This window comes from Tetrahymena thermophila (assembly GCF_000189635.1).
Source record: "Tetrahymena thermophila SB210 genomic scaffold scf_8254716, whole genome shotgun sequence".
In the NCBI taxonomy this organism is placed as follows: domain Eukaryota; phylum Ciliophora; class Oligohymenophorea; order Hymenostomatida; family Tetrahymenidae; genus Tetrahymena; species Tetrahymena thermophila.
In genome coordinates this window covers 460,097-476,504 of record NW_002476481.1, presented here as the reverse complement: position 1 = coordinate 476,504, position 16,408 = coordinate 460,097, and the positions used below count along the sequence as shown (strand labels likewise).

General features: G+C 24.5%; 4 protein-coding genes across 4 annotated transcripts; all 4 read right to left on the bottom strand. All coding sequences in view use genetic code 6, as the record gives it.

Moving 5' to 3' along the window:
- Positions 1-558: 558 nt before the first annotated feature.
- On the bottom strand, positions 559-5,895 carry TTHERM_00101410 (ankyrin repeat protein; the record flags this gene model as incomplete). Its single annotated transcript, XM_001012190.2, has 1 exon — positions 559-5,895. The coding sequence occupies exon 1, from the start codon at positions 5,884-5,886 to the stop codon at positions 559-561; it is 5,328 nt and encodes a 1,775-aa protein (XP_001012190.2). The 5' UTR covers positions 5,887-5,895.
- An 860-nt stretch (positions 5,896-6,755) lies between these two features.
- Positions 6,756-6,923, bottom strand: TTHERM_000101409 (hypothetical protein; the record flags this gene model as incomplete). The annotated part of the gene is made up of 1 exon (XM_012796617.1): positions 6,756-6,923. The coding sequence occupies one exon, from the start codon at positions 6,921-6,923 to the stop codon at positions 6,756-6,758; it is 168 nt and encodes a 55-aa protein (XP_012652071.1).
- A 351-nt stretch (positions 6,924-7,274) lies between these two features.
- TTHERM_00101400 (hypothetical protein) lies at positions 7,275-11,141 on the bottom strand (the record flags this gene model as incomplete). The annotated part of the gene is made up of 3 exons (XM_001012189.2): positions 7,275-9,295; positions 9,554-10,363; positions 10,559-11,141. The coding sequence occupies 3 exons, from the start codon at positions 11,139-11,141 to the stop codon at positions 7,275-7,277; spliced, it is 3,414 nt and encodes a 1,137-aa protein (XP_001012189.2).
- A 2,018-nt stretch (positions 11,142-13,159) lies between these two features.
- TTHERM_00101390 (hypothetical protein) lies at positions 13,160-15,447 on the bottom strand (the record flags this gene model as incomplete). The annotated part of the gene is made up of 2 exons (XM_001012188.2): positions 13,160-15,268; positions 15,322-15,447. 2 exons carry the CDS (start codon positions 15,445-15,447, stop codon positions 13,160-13,162), a joined length of 2,235 nt encoding a protein of 744 aa, XP_001012188.2.
- Positions 15,448-16,408: the final 961 nt, after the last annotated feature.

Here is a 16,408-nt window from a genome sequence, read left to right as displayed (position 1 = left end):
TATATAAAAATAATAAGAGAATTAGTCATATTTTAAATAAACTTTCATAAGTGCTTTATTATTCTAAATAAAAAAATAAATGTACTTTCAAAATACCAAGAAAAAGAACAGAGAAATATATTTAACATTTAGATATTCTGGTGAATAATTCTGAAACAACTTTTGCATTTATTATTTATTTTATTACTAATTAACTATTTAACTAACTAACTAACTTAGCTAAATTAAATTGTTTTGTTTTTAAAATTTTAAAACTTGTTCAAAGGATTATGAAATTTTCAATAGTTATAAAAAGTGTAATTGATTTAAATTTTTTGAAAAGGCATTTTGAATTTTTTATATAAATTACACGAAAAAAATAAAGAAACCAACATTTTTTCATAATTAATAAAAATATAAAATTGATAAATTAATTAAAATGTTTTCAAATAAGATAAGTTATTTATTATTATAATGAGTTAGTAAGTTATAATTTTAAAGATTTATGTGTATGTGTGGAAGGAATATTTACAAGTAAAGAAAATTAATTAATTAATTAAAGATTATTATTAAATAGTTTCATTGAATTTAATATTTTTCAAGGTTTTGTTTAATGGTAAATGGACTAATTAATTCTTTTGCTGCTCTGTATTTATTACTTTCTGAGTTCTATAATTTATTTTGATTGACTTCATCGTTGTATTCTTCGTCGTCAGTAACGTTTTCTTCTCCTAGCAAAGTATTATTTCTCATTTGTACATTTTTAGAAAGTATTTATTTTTACTAATTAGGTTTTGATTGGTTATTTTAATTTAAATTTTAGGTATATTGCTGAATTTATTTGTTAAATGTGTTTGGTAATTATCTTTGAAAAGATTATTGAGGGTTAGAGTAGTACTACTATTAGGTCTAAACTTATTTTTAAGCATTTTTAGATGCTTGGAATGTACTAAGCAGATTTCTTTTAGATTCCAAATCATCTTCACCAATATCTCCTTACAATTATTTATTTGATTCTTACACCATTTAGGGACCTTAGAATTACTTTTCTTTGTTGAACTATCTTAAGTCGATTTGATATATAGCAGCTACATTTTATCTGTTAATATTTTAATTGCTAAAATTTTCCAACTTATTGTTTTAGTTGTTATTGCTCATTGTATTATTTAATTATTGTTGTTTAGAATTAAGCCATTGGCTTGCCATTTTATTTGTATCTATGATATTCAGGGTTGGTTGATTAAAATTTTTATTTGAATCTTGTAATTATTTTGTATTGTAATTATTATTATCTTTTTTTGTTTGGAAATATTATTAGTTCTAGTTGAGCATTGGCTTATTTTATTGCATTGAAATGAAGCTATTAGTTTATTAAGTATAAGAAAAATTTTATTGTTTTTCAATAGCAGAAATATTTGTACTGTTAAATATGTTAGGTTAGTTGATAAATGATTAATTAGTTTAGTTAATGAATGAGTTACTTGAACCGTTTCTTATCAGATTTGATTTGTTCAATAGAGGACTCATTGATATTTGAGAAAAGCTTAAGTCTTTATTATTATTTGTATTTATAAATGAAGCATTAGGAGTGATCTATCTAGCATTTAAGTTTTCTTCTGTTTTGTATCCTCCTCTTTATTCGTTTAACAAAGATTAAAATGTTTAAGGATTACGTTTTTCGTTCTAAGATGTATTTAGCATACGTATGTTAGGGATCTGCATGCCATTAATTCTCTGAAGGTCATTTAACTTTTATTCTTTTTGATTTATCTAATCTATGCTGATTTCTAGAGATTCATTGGGATTATTATTCTTTAAAATTTATTACTATTTAGTAAAATTATTATTATTATTATTGTTTAAAATACCATTTAGTTTTTTGCTAGCTTAGTTTTCATTTTACTTTTGTTAAGGAAAAGAAGTCTGTTCTATGTTTGATTAGTTTGATATTAAAGAAATTGTAGAGGAATCATTCTTAAAGATATTTAAATTACTCTTTTCTATTTGGCTACTTTAAATGTTATTGTTGCTGATTTGACTAACATTTCTTTTGTTATTTGTTGCAGCTTTATTATAAGTATTATCTGTATTGTAGTTATTTATATTGACGTGTCTTATGTTTTGTGATAAAGCTCGTTAGTGGTTTAGGATGCTTTTATTATTTTCACTAGTTAGATTAGTTGACTTTTAGGATGATTGGTCGTTTGCTATTTGCATTTAGCTTAAATTAAGTGTCTTAGTTGCAGGAAAATAGTTGAGGCTAACATCATTTTTGTATGAGACAGGACTAACATTATTCTCAAGTTTATTGATAGGAGAACTTATTGTAGTTTTTGATTAATGATATCCCCTTTGCATTTCTACAAATTTTATATTGTTGTTTTAATTTATATTTGTTTATCTCGGTTATGGTGAAACAGATTGTTTTTGGTTGACTAAAAGGTGATAAGGTTATTGAATTTGATTAAATGCGAAATTAGCTTGTAGATATTCAAAGGTTTACAGAGATTCAAAATCATAAAGAATTTTTTCAGAGTAGTGGTCTTCTTTGTGGCATTTTACATATTACTCTTTCAAAGTGTAATTATTATTTGATCTACCGAATGGAGAATACGAATTATACGCACCTTGTCTTTTATTCATATCTCGTCTCTTGCCATTTGGAGTGCCATCATCTTAGTTTTGAACAATTGAAAAAGGAGAAAAAGATCTCTAACGCTCCTTGACTATCAAGGGTTCTTCACTTTTAAAGTATTGATATGGACTTTTTATTTTTATTGAAAAAGAAGATAGTATCTTTTACTTAGCTTCTTTAAAATTGAAGACCTCAAAAAGTCTAAGGAGTCTGATTAAGCAATCAAATATCTCGAGTGAAGTCATTGGTTTAGTGTCAACACTATCTTCATTATCAGAGCATTAAGAATCCGAATTAACTGAAGAGTTAAGAGAAATGCACGAGGGCGATTTAGAAGCATTTCTGCTCACGCTATTCTAATTAAAATATTTGCTATACACAATGTTTGTTTTTATACAGGTACTATTCGGAGTTGCTTTTGTTCTATTTTAAAAAGGAGATTTCGATAAATGAGGGGAATTGGCAGTCCTTTAAAAGGGTGAAGATTGAGGTGTAATATTCTGAGAGTTTTTGAAATTTTGAGGCTATTTTTAGCTTGTTAAATGGTAATTTGAACGAAATGCTGATTGAGCTGCTTGTTAGCTTTATACTTCTGAAAAGCTCTACATCCTACTTCTTGGAGAGACCTATATAGAGTCTAAGTTTATTTCTCCTTAATAATAGCAACTATTTCTGAGCACTTATATAAATTGCTCAAATAATTCTTAAAGGATATTTGGAATAATCAAACTTTACTTTTTCAAAGCATCTTTAGAGCTAGAGCTACTTTTGTCAAAACTTAGAAATTCACTTAAAATATAAATGTTCATTGGCAGAACTTCGCTCTAAAAGTGAATTTAATCCATATAGATAAGCTTTAAATGAATCAATTGTAGATAATTAATCAGTTTTAAAGTTTCAGGCAACTTTGAGTAATTGTTGTTTAAATAGTTTTGTTAATCATTTGATTCAACAGAAGAAAGGTCACAAGGTTCATTTTAGCGCAAGTTTGAAATGTTGCTGTTATTTTATCTATGAGATGGAAGAGGAGTTAACCACTAAGAATCAATTACTTTAGAGTTCGACCTAACTTATCGTGTTTAGTAATTACTACTTTAGTTTGAACAGAATAATTAGTTATAAGAAGGAGATTTTGCCATGGTAGTGTTTGGAAGTTGCTTTTGCAATACAAAAGGAATATTCATATTATCCATAGCAGTGGAAGATAAATTCTATTAATTAATGCTATTTTATTTGAAAGTTGCAGAAAAAGCAATAATTAAATTCTGAATGTTTTAAATCTCTATGAGGAATTTATCTAAAGTAAGCTGCTATGCTATTTGCATTTCCTTTTATTTTCTTTGATTGAAAATATTCCAATCAGCTTTCTTTCTTTAATGACCTACCATCTAATTAGACGAAGAGTTCGCATTCTAAGAGAATTATTCATCAAATTTATTATCTTTTGCTTTCTTTTCTTCGTAAGTGCACTCCTCAAATTCATGTTCCGTTAACTCTGTTTCCTTATGTTAAATTTAAAGAAACTTATTTTCAGCTATTTTTTAGCTCCCGTCAATCCGATTGCTTGAATTCAATTTAAATGTACCTTCTCTTTAATAGATACCATTAGTTGCTTCTAGATCTTCTTCAGTATTTTCTGGCTGAATATCTAAAGCAAAATCATCTTCATTTTCATTTTTTAAATGAAATTATGAATTATCTAAAAGCTTTTTATGCTATTAATTATAAGAAACATTATTCATATTACCATAGCCATTATAGTTTATTTATCCTTCAATTTTTTTCTACGTTGCTTACAAATTAGAATTATTTGTCAAAAAACTGTAATTGTTGCTTTTGTTCTAAAAGTTTCCCTTATTTAATAAGTTTTAATTACTTCCTCCTTAGTTCAGATTATTACCTCCACTGCTATACTTTAAATATGATTCATCGTAATTGTTGCTTTTATACTAGTTATTAGCCAAGCTATGATCATTATTGAAATTACTTAGCTTCCTTTGTTAATTGCCATACGAAATATCTTAGTTTTCATAAACATCGTCTATTGAAGAAAAATTTGAGCTATTTAAAAAGCTTTTCTTCTTTTTCATTGTTTACTCAATTAAGTTTTTTAAGTTTTAAACATTTCTTTTTTCGTTATTGCTGTCTTTTTATTTTGCATATATTTATTGTTGCTGATACTCTTAGAAAGCAGAAAAAGGAGCATTTGAAACCTGATCAATAACTCCTCCATAATTTAAATAGCCTGTTCCCTAAGCCATCTCATCATCACTAAAAATAGCCATATTTACCCAGAGATTCTCATATTTTTTCAGTAATTTATGGAGAATAAGAGATTAAATTGCAACTTATCGTGCTTATTATCCCATTATGTTTTGCGTTGTCATATCGTAGTTAATCTAATATAAAAACTCTAGCATAGAAGCGTGACCAAGATTTGCTGCAATGTGAAGTAAACTCCACTTTTGAGGTCCACCCTTTTTCTTCAAATTGAATAACTATAAATTTTATTGTTTAGGCTTTATTTAACTAATGCTTAAGGAATCGTCTTCTTCTTTACTTAACCCTTTTTATCCTGTAGCTATAAGTGATGTTTGATCTGATTTTTTATTCTTTTAACCGTCTAAATTGCTTTATAGTTTAGATAAATTATGAGCCACTGCAAATTTTATAGCACTAAGAGATCCTTTTTTTGCAGCCAAGTGAATAGGACACCATCCCTCCTTATTTCTACAATTAGGATTAGCGCCATAATCCAAAAGTAATTTTGCTATTTTGCCAGATAAATAAATATCCTTTGAAAAATTTTGCATACAGATATGAAGTGGAGTATTTTTATCAAAATCTTTCAATAATGGACTCATTCTTTCTCGCTTTAAGAGATTTTCGACAACATCATATTATATTTAGGAAACCGCTTTAAATAATAATTCGCAATTAAGTTTTTCTCTATCAGATAAAGGCGATTATATCTCATGAAGAATTTTAGTATTAAATTGCTTTGTATTACTAAAATTAGGCTAACTTGGGAGCTTAATCCTTTCTTATTTATTACTTTAATCTGAATATTATGAAGTGTAATCAGCTAGTTCATCATTGAATCCATTATAATTACTGTTAAAATTGCCTACAAATGGCTTCTATATCTATTGAATTTGCTGATTTACTGAGTTTAATAGCTTATTTTCTATTTTATTACTACCATTTTTTCGCTGTTAAAATTGATTATTTAACTACGATGTTTATTAGCTTTATTATATTTAAAGAAACATCTGAAAAATTGAATTTTTATTTGTTTAAAACTATTAATTAAAATGATAAAAACCCAATTCTTTCTAATAATCAAATCAAACTACAATACAAACAAACTAATAAACAGACAGAAAAGCAAAAAAAACATAAAAAAAGAAAGTAAAATAGGATTGAAGTTCTATCTAGCTATCTATCTATCAGATTTGCATTTAAAAGATAAAAAATATCATAATGAAAAACTAAATAATTAATAATTAACAATTTAATATTTTCAGTTATTGGTTACTAAATTTAATTTTCTTTATTTACTTTTTATTAAAGTAGAAATTCATTCTTCTAACAAAATTCAAATATTTTTAATATACATGAGCCAATATTTATCACTTCATTAAATATTTAAACTCTATCAATGCAATTAAAAATATTATTCCTTAACAGCAATATCAAAAAATAAATAAATTAATTACTAAAAATATATTTTAAATATTCCAAAAAACCACTTTTTAAAATATCAAAAGCATTTAAATAAATTATTATTTGATAAATTTGTATTAAAAACTTAAATATTTTTTAAATAAGAATAAAATTAGGTTTATTTTGTAAAAATAATAGGAAATTTTCTGAAAATTATTTTTTACATGAGTTATTTTTATGTATATCTTCGAAAAATAGAATTTTTTTTTTTAAAAGTAAGTAAGTTATTTTTAAATATTTATAAAGTTCTGGAGATAGATAGATACTCATAAATTAAGTATAGAATTATAAAAATCATAAAATATAAGGTAGGAAATATTGATTGACATGATTTTTAAAAATATGGGATATTTATAGATAGAGGTTTTAGATTAATATTTAAAAAACCTAAGAGAAAATATTTAAATTTCACGTTTCAGATTTAGGAAATCTCAATATCCGAAATCTGAGATAACGAGAGGTTACTGTAAGTAGTATTAGCATAAGAGTTAACAAATTAATATTTTATATTTTCTTAATTCTTAAAGCAAGATTTAAGAAAGTGGTTTGTTGTCTCTTTATATAAAGTTCCACCTTTTTTCATATTTTAATTTATAAAAAGCAATTTTTGTGTTTTTAATTAAAAAATAACATAATTTATTTAAAATTTTTTTAATTTATTTAGAGTATAAATTTAATCTACAAAGCTTAAATATATATAAATAAATATGCTTTAGATATTTAATAAAGTTTTTTTCATTGACAAATATTAAAGTAATTTATTTATTTATTTGATTAGATAATATAATAAATAACAAAATTGATAATTTAACATAAAATAGTTTAAAATGTTATATTGTAAAATGAATATGAGATATTGGAGATCGATCATATGTCTGTTGTGTGCTTTGGTTAAGTTTTTATTTTAAAATTAGTATAAATTAATATAGATAGATCAAACATCTGTGCATTGACGAAGGTAAGTTAACAGTTAATTGAGATGCTGATATTGATTTCTTCTTTTTTGTTCTTATTCGCTTAAATTGCTTTCTTCTTTATTTTGTTAATTAGTTTGAATTGCTATGTTTGATGCTGTTTGCTAATTTTTGATTAGAGAACCATTTTGCAAATCAAATTACATAGATTAAAAGCTACTTCTTCCTAGAATCTAGCTTTATTAATTTTGTAGGAAGACCATGGATATTTATTGAGAATTTCTACGTGATTTAAATTTATTTTCAAAATGTTTATCAAGCTTTGAATATAATACCTATCTTAGAGCTTAAATTTAATACTTTATTGCATCTTAGGTTGGTTTGTAAAAGCTTTTAGCACTAATTGAATCTTAGATTTAAAATATTTCTCTCTGGTCCATTGCAAAGCTGAGGATAAATTTAATATATCTAAAATCAAAAATATCATTTAAATTGTTTAAGTCTTCATCTTTGAAGTAGTTTTCAAGCCAGTCTTCCATATCTTACAAAATTTGATCTTATTCAACTTCAAGCAAAACAAAGTTGAATGGCAGAGAGGTATTTTATTAGTTGAGCTTAAGTTTTAAGCGATTCAAGAGGTGATTGATGTGAGGCATGATTGCATAGTCTAGATTAGCTAAGAATATTCGGAATATTTTAAGGAGTTCAGAGAAAAACTAGTCATCTAGAGGTTTTTTAAGTAATGGTTTTAATATAGATATACAGTCATCAACATTAACTTCATAATTTATGAGCTTAGTTATACTTTCAATGATTAATGTTATCACGTTGTATTCCTTTGAAATAAAATATTGGTTTTCTGGATTTTAAATTATTTTGCTCTTATGAAAACTTTCTGCCATAATCCTCATCATATCTTTACACTTTAAATAATCTTATGGGAAAAGATAAGCACGACAATTTTCTAGCTTTTCAATAATAAAATTTAAATCACCCATATCTAAGATACTTAAATGGTAAAGTGATTTATAGAGAGCATTTTTTATTAAGAAAAAATCCATTTAGGTAACAAGCGTAATTTCGTTTAACTTGCTCATATAATATTCAATTGCAGATTAATTATCAGTTAATAGGGAAGCAAGAAATCGAATGCAAGCGCTAGAGCAAGCACCTGGATTAAATTAAAATGATAGTTTTTTTTCTAACTTTTAAAAACAATTCCAAACAACTAGCCTTAGCTATTCAACACCTCCCATTTCTTCTAAAAGGTTTATGTTTGTGAAGAAATTATTCCATTTCATATTGAATTGGCTTTAAAAAATATTTAGAGCTTAATTATCAAAATGAGAATTTTACAAACATTCCCTAAACTCATTACTAATTTTTTCTTTTAAACTGGAGTCAGCCAAAATTTTTTGGACTTTACCATGTATATTATCATGAATTGTTGAAGAAATAACCATTTCGCACTGATTACTGAATTCTTGAGTGCTTACTTTGCAAACTAATTAAATTGTCTTTTAAATTTTGTTATTTCCTTCAATAAATTCATAAAGCCTAGTTACAAGCTTGTCTTCAAAAGAGATCAAATTAAAAATATTTTCTAATTTTTAGCTCTGTCTGCGAATCATCGCATTTGAATGCTTTAAAAACGATCTTTGTTTTAAATGATTCTAAGACATGGAAGAGTATTGATCGCTAATAAGAGAAAGTGTGCTTTTGCGCTATAATATTGGTTAATTTTTATTTTAAACATTTTTGAGAGCCACTTCTTCAGAAGGTGAAAAAACCTCTCCGTGCATATTGTTACCGTAAGTAAAATCATTAACTTCTAAAATTTCATCTTTATTCCCCTTTTCTTTAATAAAGTTAGTTAAGCTCTTATTTTTACTTTGGTAATCTTCATCCAAATACTCTAAAGTTTGTTTTCTTTTTAGTTTTACTTACTCTCTGATACTCATTTTTCTATTTGGAGACGAATTTATGCTCTACGCATTTAACAGCTCAGTTTTAGAGTCCCTTTTATCAACCTCATCAATAACTATTTTAAGATAATTTAAATGTATTTATTTTCAGTTATTTAAAAAAGGCTAATTTAATGAATCAAATACATGATAAATTAATTAACAATGTTTATTTAAATATTGAATTATGATTTTTAAATTTATAAAAACCAGCCAGCTTTATTTATTTATTTTTTTTTGTATTTCAAACTAAAAAAAATATTGAAAAAAGTGGAATTATAAAAATCTATTTTAGAATAATTAAAATATAATTAAATTGATTAGGATTTATGTACCTTATTTTTCTTATTAATTAAAAGTTATATTCTTAATACTTTGCTTGGAGTTTAATGAGTCGATGCCGATTTTATCTGTCTCAAGAGGTGATTATGGAGATGATATATAATACGAGTATTTATAGTTTTATTGTTTTTCTCCTTAAAGATTTTATAATAAAAATCTTTTTCTTTCATTTTTTGAATTTTAGCTGTTTTCTATTTCTTCGATATCGCTTTGACTTTTAAGCGATTAGTTTTCAGATGATTTATCAATAGTGTCGCATTAATTCTCTGCTATTTGATATAGATCACTAAAATAGTCTATTTTATCACTGCTTTTTCTTGAGCTTTTACTGGTGAGAGCTCCTATTTAATAACTTTATGATGAATTATCAACTTAATTTGAGATAGGTTGGAGTGACTTTGAAGTTTTTAGCAGAGATTATTGACTTGTAGTTTTTATTATAAACTATTTAGATTATATTAGATTAGCCGTTATTACATTCACAGAAGGAATATCCCTTAATGAAGTTTCTCTTGTTGAGTTTTCATAGATATTATTGCTTAAACCGCTATTTACTGAGCATTAAGTAAATCTTCTTGTCTTTGCATTTTGATCTCCGTTTCCATAATCGAGCATATGAGATCCTCTTAAGTACTTTGAAGTTATTTCATCATTTTTTTAGATTTTAAAATCTGCTTAGGATTAAGCAACAGCTAAGTTTTTATCTTATGAGAATTTATCATCATGTTTACTTAAGCTGAAGCTATCTGTTTTCTAGGTATATAAACGTTCTTAATTGCACCTCTCTATGTTTTCATTTTAAGCTTTAAATTTAAAAAAGTATTTTTAAATGAATGAAAATGAAATCAATAAATAAATAAATCCTTTTAATCAACTAAGAAAAATGAAGTAAATTTTGTTTAAATTATTTGTTTGAATTAGTTTGTTTTTTATCCACAAATAAAAAGCAAGAATAAATTCCTTTTTTTCAAAAGCAAATTAATTTATTTAATTTTTACTTGATAGTTTTTAAAAGTAATCAGTAGAATCTCTTTCTGAGGAAATTTAATTTTTATGAGAATGTTAAAAATTAATAGGTTGTTGTTAAAATTCACTAATTTTCTTATGTATGCCAGCAGTGTATGTGAGAGATTTTATTCTCAAATCAGAGTTGTTTGAACTATTATCTAAATTACTTAAGTTTTATGTCTCATCAATTGTGATTGCAGGATAGATGTTTGTAAAACTTTAGTTTGATTTTAACATTATTGGTAAAGATGGAACCATCATAGGTGATGGCTGTAAACTACTTGTTTGGTTGTCAGAATCAAAATCAAGGTCAAGACTACCTTTTTTATTCTATTTTAAATTAGATTTAAATTCAATTTAAATTATTAAATTAAATTTTACTTTCATATTAGCTTGCTATTTGTATCTTTCTTTTCTTGACAATTAGGCATTTAGCTTATTCATCTTTTAAAGAAATAGTGTTTCTTATTTTATCTTAAGCTACTTCATGAGCTCAAGTTGGTCATTTCTTCTCTTCTGTTTGGTTGGAGAGCCAATGCATTTCTCAGAAATAGCATTTTTTTCCCAATTCATCTTAGAGAATAAATTAAATCTTTTATAAATTAAGCAGTTATTTGTGGTAAACTAAGTAAGGTGATTACTAAAGTATGTATTTTTTTAAATTTACTCTTTACTTATTTAAGATATTATTATAATTAATTTATTTAATTTAATTCAATATAATTTTACAGCCATTCAGAAATTTGCTTTTGACTTATTGTGAATCTTAATCATGAAAAATTATAATAAGCGGGAGTGCAATTTTTAGCTCACGCTTCTAGATTAATTGATTTTCTTTCTTGTTAGAGTTTGTAAATTTAAATTACTTTTTTATTTATTGTTTGCATGAAGTGATTGATCTTTTCATTTCTTGAAAAAACTGAAAATCATTAAAACTAGAAGGAAGGCAAATGATAATTATATTTTTTTTGTTTATTTGATACAAGCTAAATATAGAATATAAGTTTTTTTGAAAAGTTAATTAACTAACTGGTTCAGTTTAAATAGAGTGAATATCTAACTAGTTTGTTAGCTAACTCTTTTATTAGAAAAGTAAGTAAGTGATTAATACATTCATTCATTAATTTACTAATAATTTATTAAAGAATTAATATTTATATTTTATATATAGAAAGAATGTAATTAAATATTTCTTCTTTTCTAATTTTTATAAAAATCCTACAAATCTTTTTTTTGATCTGAATTCAGTAAATTAGTAAATAAATAACTAAATAAATAAAAATACTATCAAAATTATTGAAACTTAAAAATATTCTAAATAAAAAATCTAATTATGATTTTGTATTGTATTGTATTGTATTGTTTTGTTTTGTTTTGTTTTGTTTGTTTGTTTGTTTGTTTGTTTGTTTGTTTGTTTGTTTGTTTGTTTGTTTGTTTGTTTGTTTGTTTGATTGTTTGTTTGTTATTCTAGTTATTTAATTCATAGTATTTAAAAACCATGAATACTTATTTATTTATCTTTAACCAATTAGATTTTTATTTTCAAAGTTGAAAAAAATAAAAATGCACATTTCCACTTACAGCTACTAAGAAGAAAAAAAAAATTTATCTTATCATTTAATTTGAAGAATATTAAAATATTTATTAGATAAATTAGTAAATTAATGATATCTAATTATCTTTTACAATTTCTAATGATGATTTTGTTTTGTTTGTTTGTTTGATATGCTAGTTATTTAATTTTTAATATTCAATTAATACTTATTTATTTAACTTGAACTAATTAGATCTTTATTTTATATGTTGGAAGAAAAAAAATGCATTCTTTTACCTACCTTACATATACTAAGAGTAAAATATTTTTATCTTTTAATTATATTTGAAGAATGTAAAATATAAAAATATTTATTAGATAAATTAGTAAAGCAATTATTTATTTATAAAAAAAATCTAATTATAATTTTTGTATGTTTCCAAAATTAGCAAATTAATTCATAATATTTTATGTCCATTACTTATTATTTAATTAAGCTAGTAAGATATCTATTATCAAAGTCTAAAAAAAGATACATACATACATAAATACTTTGAGTTGCAACAATTATAAGTAAAATATTTTGATCTGTTAATTTTATATAAAGAATATAGAAATTTCATTATAATTTGTGTGAATTTGCTAAATAGATTAGCTAGTTGATTCATAATATTTAATGTCAGTTAATATTTATTTAATTTAGCTAGTAAAATCTCTGTTTTTAAAATTGAAAAGTGAAATATGCTTAATTTATTTGAGTTGCAGTAATTAAGAGTAAAATATTTTTTTGATCTTTTAATTTAATATGGAAAATATAAAAATATATTTTAGATAAAATATTTAATTATTTTTAATGTTAATTATTCCCTTATATTTAAAATTCTTATTTGTGAATTAAAAATAATCCATCAAAAATTTTGAAACTTTAAAGATTTTTTGTTTGCTTGTTTATTTTTTTATATAATTTAATAGTTAACTTAGGTTTAGGCGAATGAATTAGATTTTATTTTAAGTCAAAAATTGTTTTCAATTTTAATGTAAAGTATTCAATTTCATTTCATTGAGTCTAATTTATGTCGAATTTTATAAGAAGCTAATCGACTATACTGTTTATGCGACTGTTTTGTTAATTTATTTTGTTTTCTATGATTTAGGCTACTTTTTCCAAGTTGCTAATTTTCTTTGCATTCAAAAGAAGTATTTGGATTTTATTTTTAGCAGAAATATATTCAAGAAGATCTTTAGGATCCTGTGATCCCTCTAAGAGTTTTTTTTCTCTCTAGTATTTGAGAATAGCCAAGTGCTTTATATTATACACCATATCAACTTTACGAATGGCTAAATTTTTATGGAACCTTGTCTAAAATATTTTGTCAAATTTTTAATCTATTATATCATAATTTTATACGTTTCCTCCATTGTTATTGCCTAGAATTTCCATGTTTTATTTTTTCAGTATTTTATAAAAAGAACTCTATGCACTGTGATCAACATTCTAAAATGAAGAATTTGTATTATTAAGTTGGTCATTTTCACCCATTTAGCTCTCTTTTCGGTTAAGGATATTATTTTCTTACAAATTTAACAACTGACTTCCATCAAGTTACATTTCTAGATCATTTGACAATTAACTGTCATTGAATTACTATTCTCGTTCATTTTATTAATTAATTAGCTGCTTTAGTGGTCTGCTTTTATTGCTAAGATGGTCTGACTATTTGACAGTGTCTTGCAAGTAGTATTGTTGATTTTTAGGTGTGCCATTTGGGTTTAAATTCGAATTTTAATCAAACGCTCCTTTAAGATTTTTGAGAGTGAAGGATTTCTAATAATTATTAAAATTCTTAAAATAATTTGAGCCTTTCCAGTTTTCAAGTCCGTGAGATCTGTCTAACTTGTTTTCAACTCTTAATGAGTTTAACTTTTTGTAATTTTTATCTGTTTATTTATAATCTTAATTAAATTAGTTTTAATCATTTATCTCTGATTTAAGGTATGTCAACTTCCTGTTTTAATAGCTATCAGCTAGTAATTTGTTAATTAGAACTTTGTTATTTTATTTATTGATAGAATGACCTTCTAAGCCTTGTATTTTTTAAGAATCTCTCTTTTGATTTTAAATAGATTTATTCATTTGCTAATTTTGAATTTCTTCCTAATTGTTTCTCTGATAATCTATTTATTACTCCTTTCGAATTACTTTTCTCAATGCATTTAAATTGTCAATAAAATTTTAATTACAAAGTGATAACACATCCTGGTGAGGGAGCTTATCTCTTGTCTAATTAACATTTATTTACTAGCCTGTCAAGCTGAAAATATTATTATCACTTGCTTTTCTGTATTAAGACATTTCTATAGGTTATTTATTTGCAGTGTTGCCTACATGAAATGAATACTTAAAATTAGATTTTGTTGCACTCTAATAACCCTTTTATTCAGTTTGAGGTGATGGATAGATCGTCCTACTAATTTAACTGGAATCGTCCATTTTCGAGTTATCTCTTTAGCGAGATTATTATTATAACTTATCAAAAGAAATGAAATTATTGATTTAATCTGGCTGAGATTTGATTTTCTCTTCTTATGAATTTCGGTACTGAATATTATTAATAAAATCATTTTGAGCCTTCTAAAGCTTTTACTAAACCTGTATAAAATACTGTCTTGTTTAGACTTAACTCATCTATCCACTATTTTGACTATCCAAACTTCTGTCTTTGGAATTGTGTAACTCATTATTCTGCCTTTGAAATTTCCCCTGTAACTTCTACAACTACTCCTACTAACTTTACAATTCAAACGCGTTTTACTTAATTACCTCTTAAGTGATTTACTCCATCTAAGCCATAGATTGCTAAATATCTAAAGTAACATTGTTTCTATGGAGAAGATCATTGATTGAGCGAGCAGGAGCTGCTGCTGCCTTTCCCTAAAAATGGCTAGTTGTGTTACTATTAATTTTACCTGAATACTATGTTTTATTTTAACTTCTAAACTAAGACAAAGACTGAGATTTGCTCAATTAATTGTTAATCGATTTGCGCTTGAAAAATACCTAAGAAGTAAGGAGCCCAGCATTAGAAGAAGCAATCCCACTTCTCTTACTTTCATTTAAAGAACTATGTTTCAAAGCTTATGCATTAGAACCTCCTGTGTAACTAGTCTACCAATATTAATTAAATTAATTAGAAGATTGAGAAACAGGGCTCTAATTACCTCTGCTGTTTCGCTCTAAGCTTCCTACAAAGTGATTTGATTTTTAAAATCCTATTTGCAAATTCTAAGTCTCTTCAAGAAGGTTATCATGTTCGCTATCTCTTGTCTACCTAAAAATCTTTCCATCTTCCATTTTATTCAGCTAGCTAATTTATTTAGTATGCATAAATTTTTAATGATCTTCAGAAAAAACCTAATTAGCATGTTAAGAATTTTAGACAGCTTTAGCTGCAGTTATCCCTAAACCGAAGCCTGCAGAAAACAACTTTTTATTGTCTTATTTTGTGTAATCTGTCAGCTTAGTTTAGGTATCGCTATTAACTTTTACTAGTTTTTTCATTATTTATTTATAGTTAGTTAGAAAGTTATTTAGTATTTCAATTTTGTCTTCTTAAATCTACTGTTTTCAAAAATGAATATAAACCTTATTATATTAATTTATTAATTCTTAACCTTATTATATTAATTTATTAATAACTTGGTTAATAAAAAAGTCTTCTTTCTTTTATTTTGATTATATGCATTTTAATCAACCAAGAGAACAAAAAAACAAGCTAATTAATAAACAATGCTTTTTATAATTTTATTTAATAAACAAAATCAACAAAAATTTTAACAAATTTCATTTAAATGAACTATAATTATTAGTTAATCTATCAATCAATTAATACCACAATATATTATTTCAAACGCATAAATAAATTTATTAATAAATGTTTTGTTTTCTTTTGATAAAGACAATTTATTTCTCATTTATAAGAATTAGTTACATATACATTTTTATTCATAAAATATTCATTATTTCTATTATTTTTTTTATAAAAAATTTCTTTTCATTTTTAAATTATTCCTTTACAAATTATTCAATTATTACATTTGGTATATTTATTAATAAATTTGCTATTTTTTTATTAATAAAGGTAATAAATTGTTCAATTAACAAAGTTAGTTACATACTATGGATACTTAATAATTAAGTTCTCCCTTAACTAAGGTCGATTTCTGAGATATAAAGATTTTGGTCCAAATTTTCAATTTTTTAACTAAAAGCAATTTGCCTTAATAAGTTAGTATCAGCAGTCTAAAT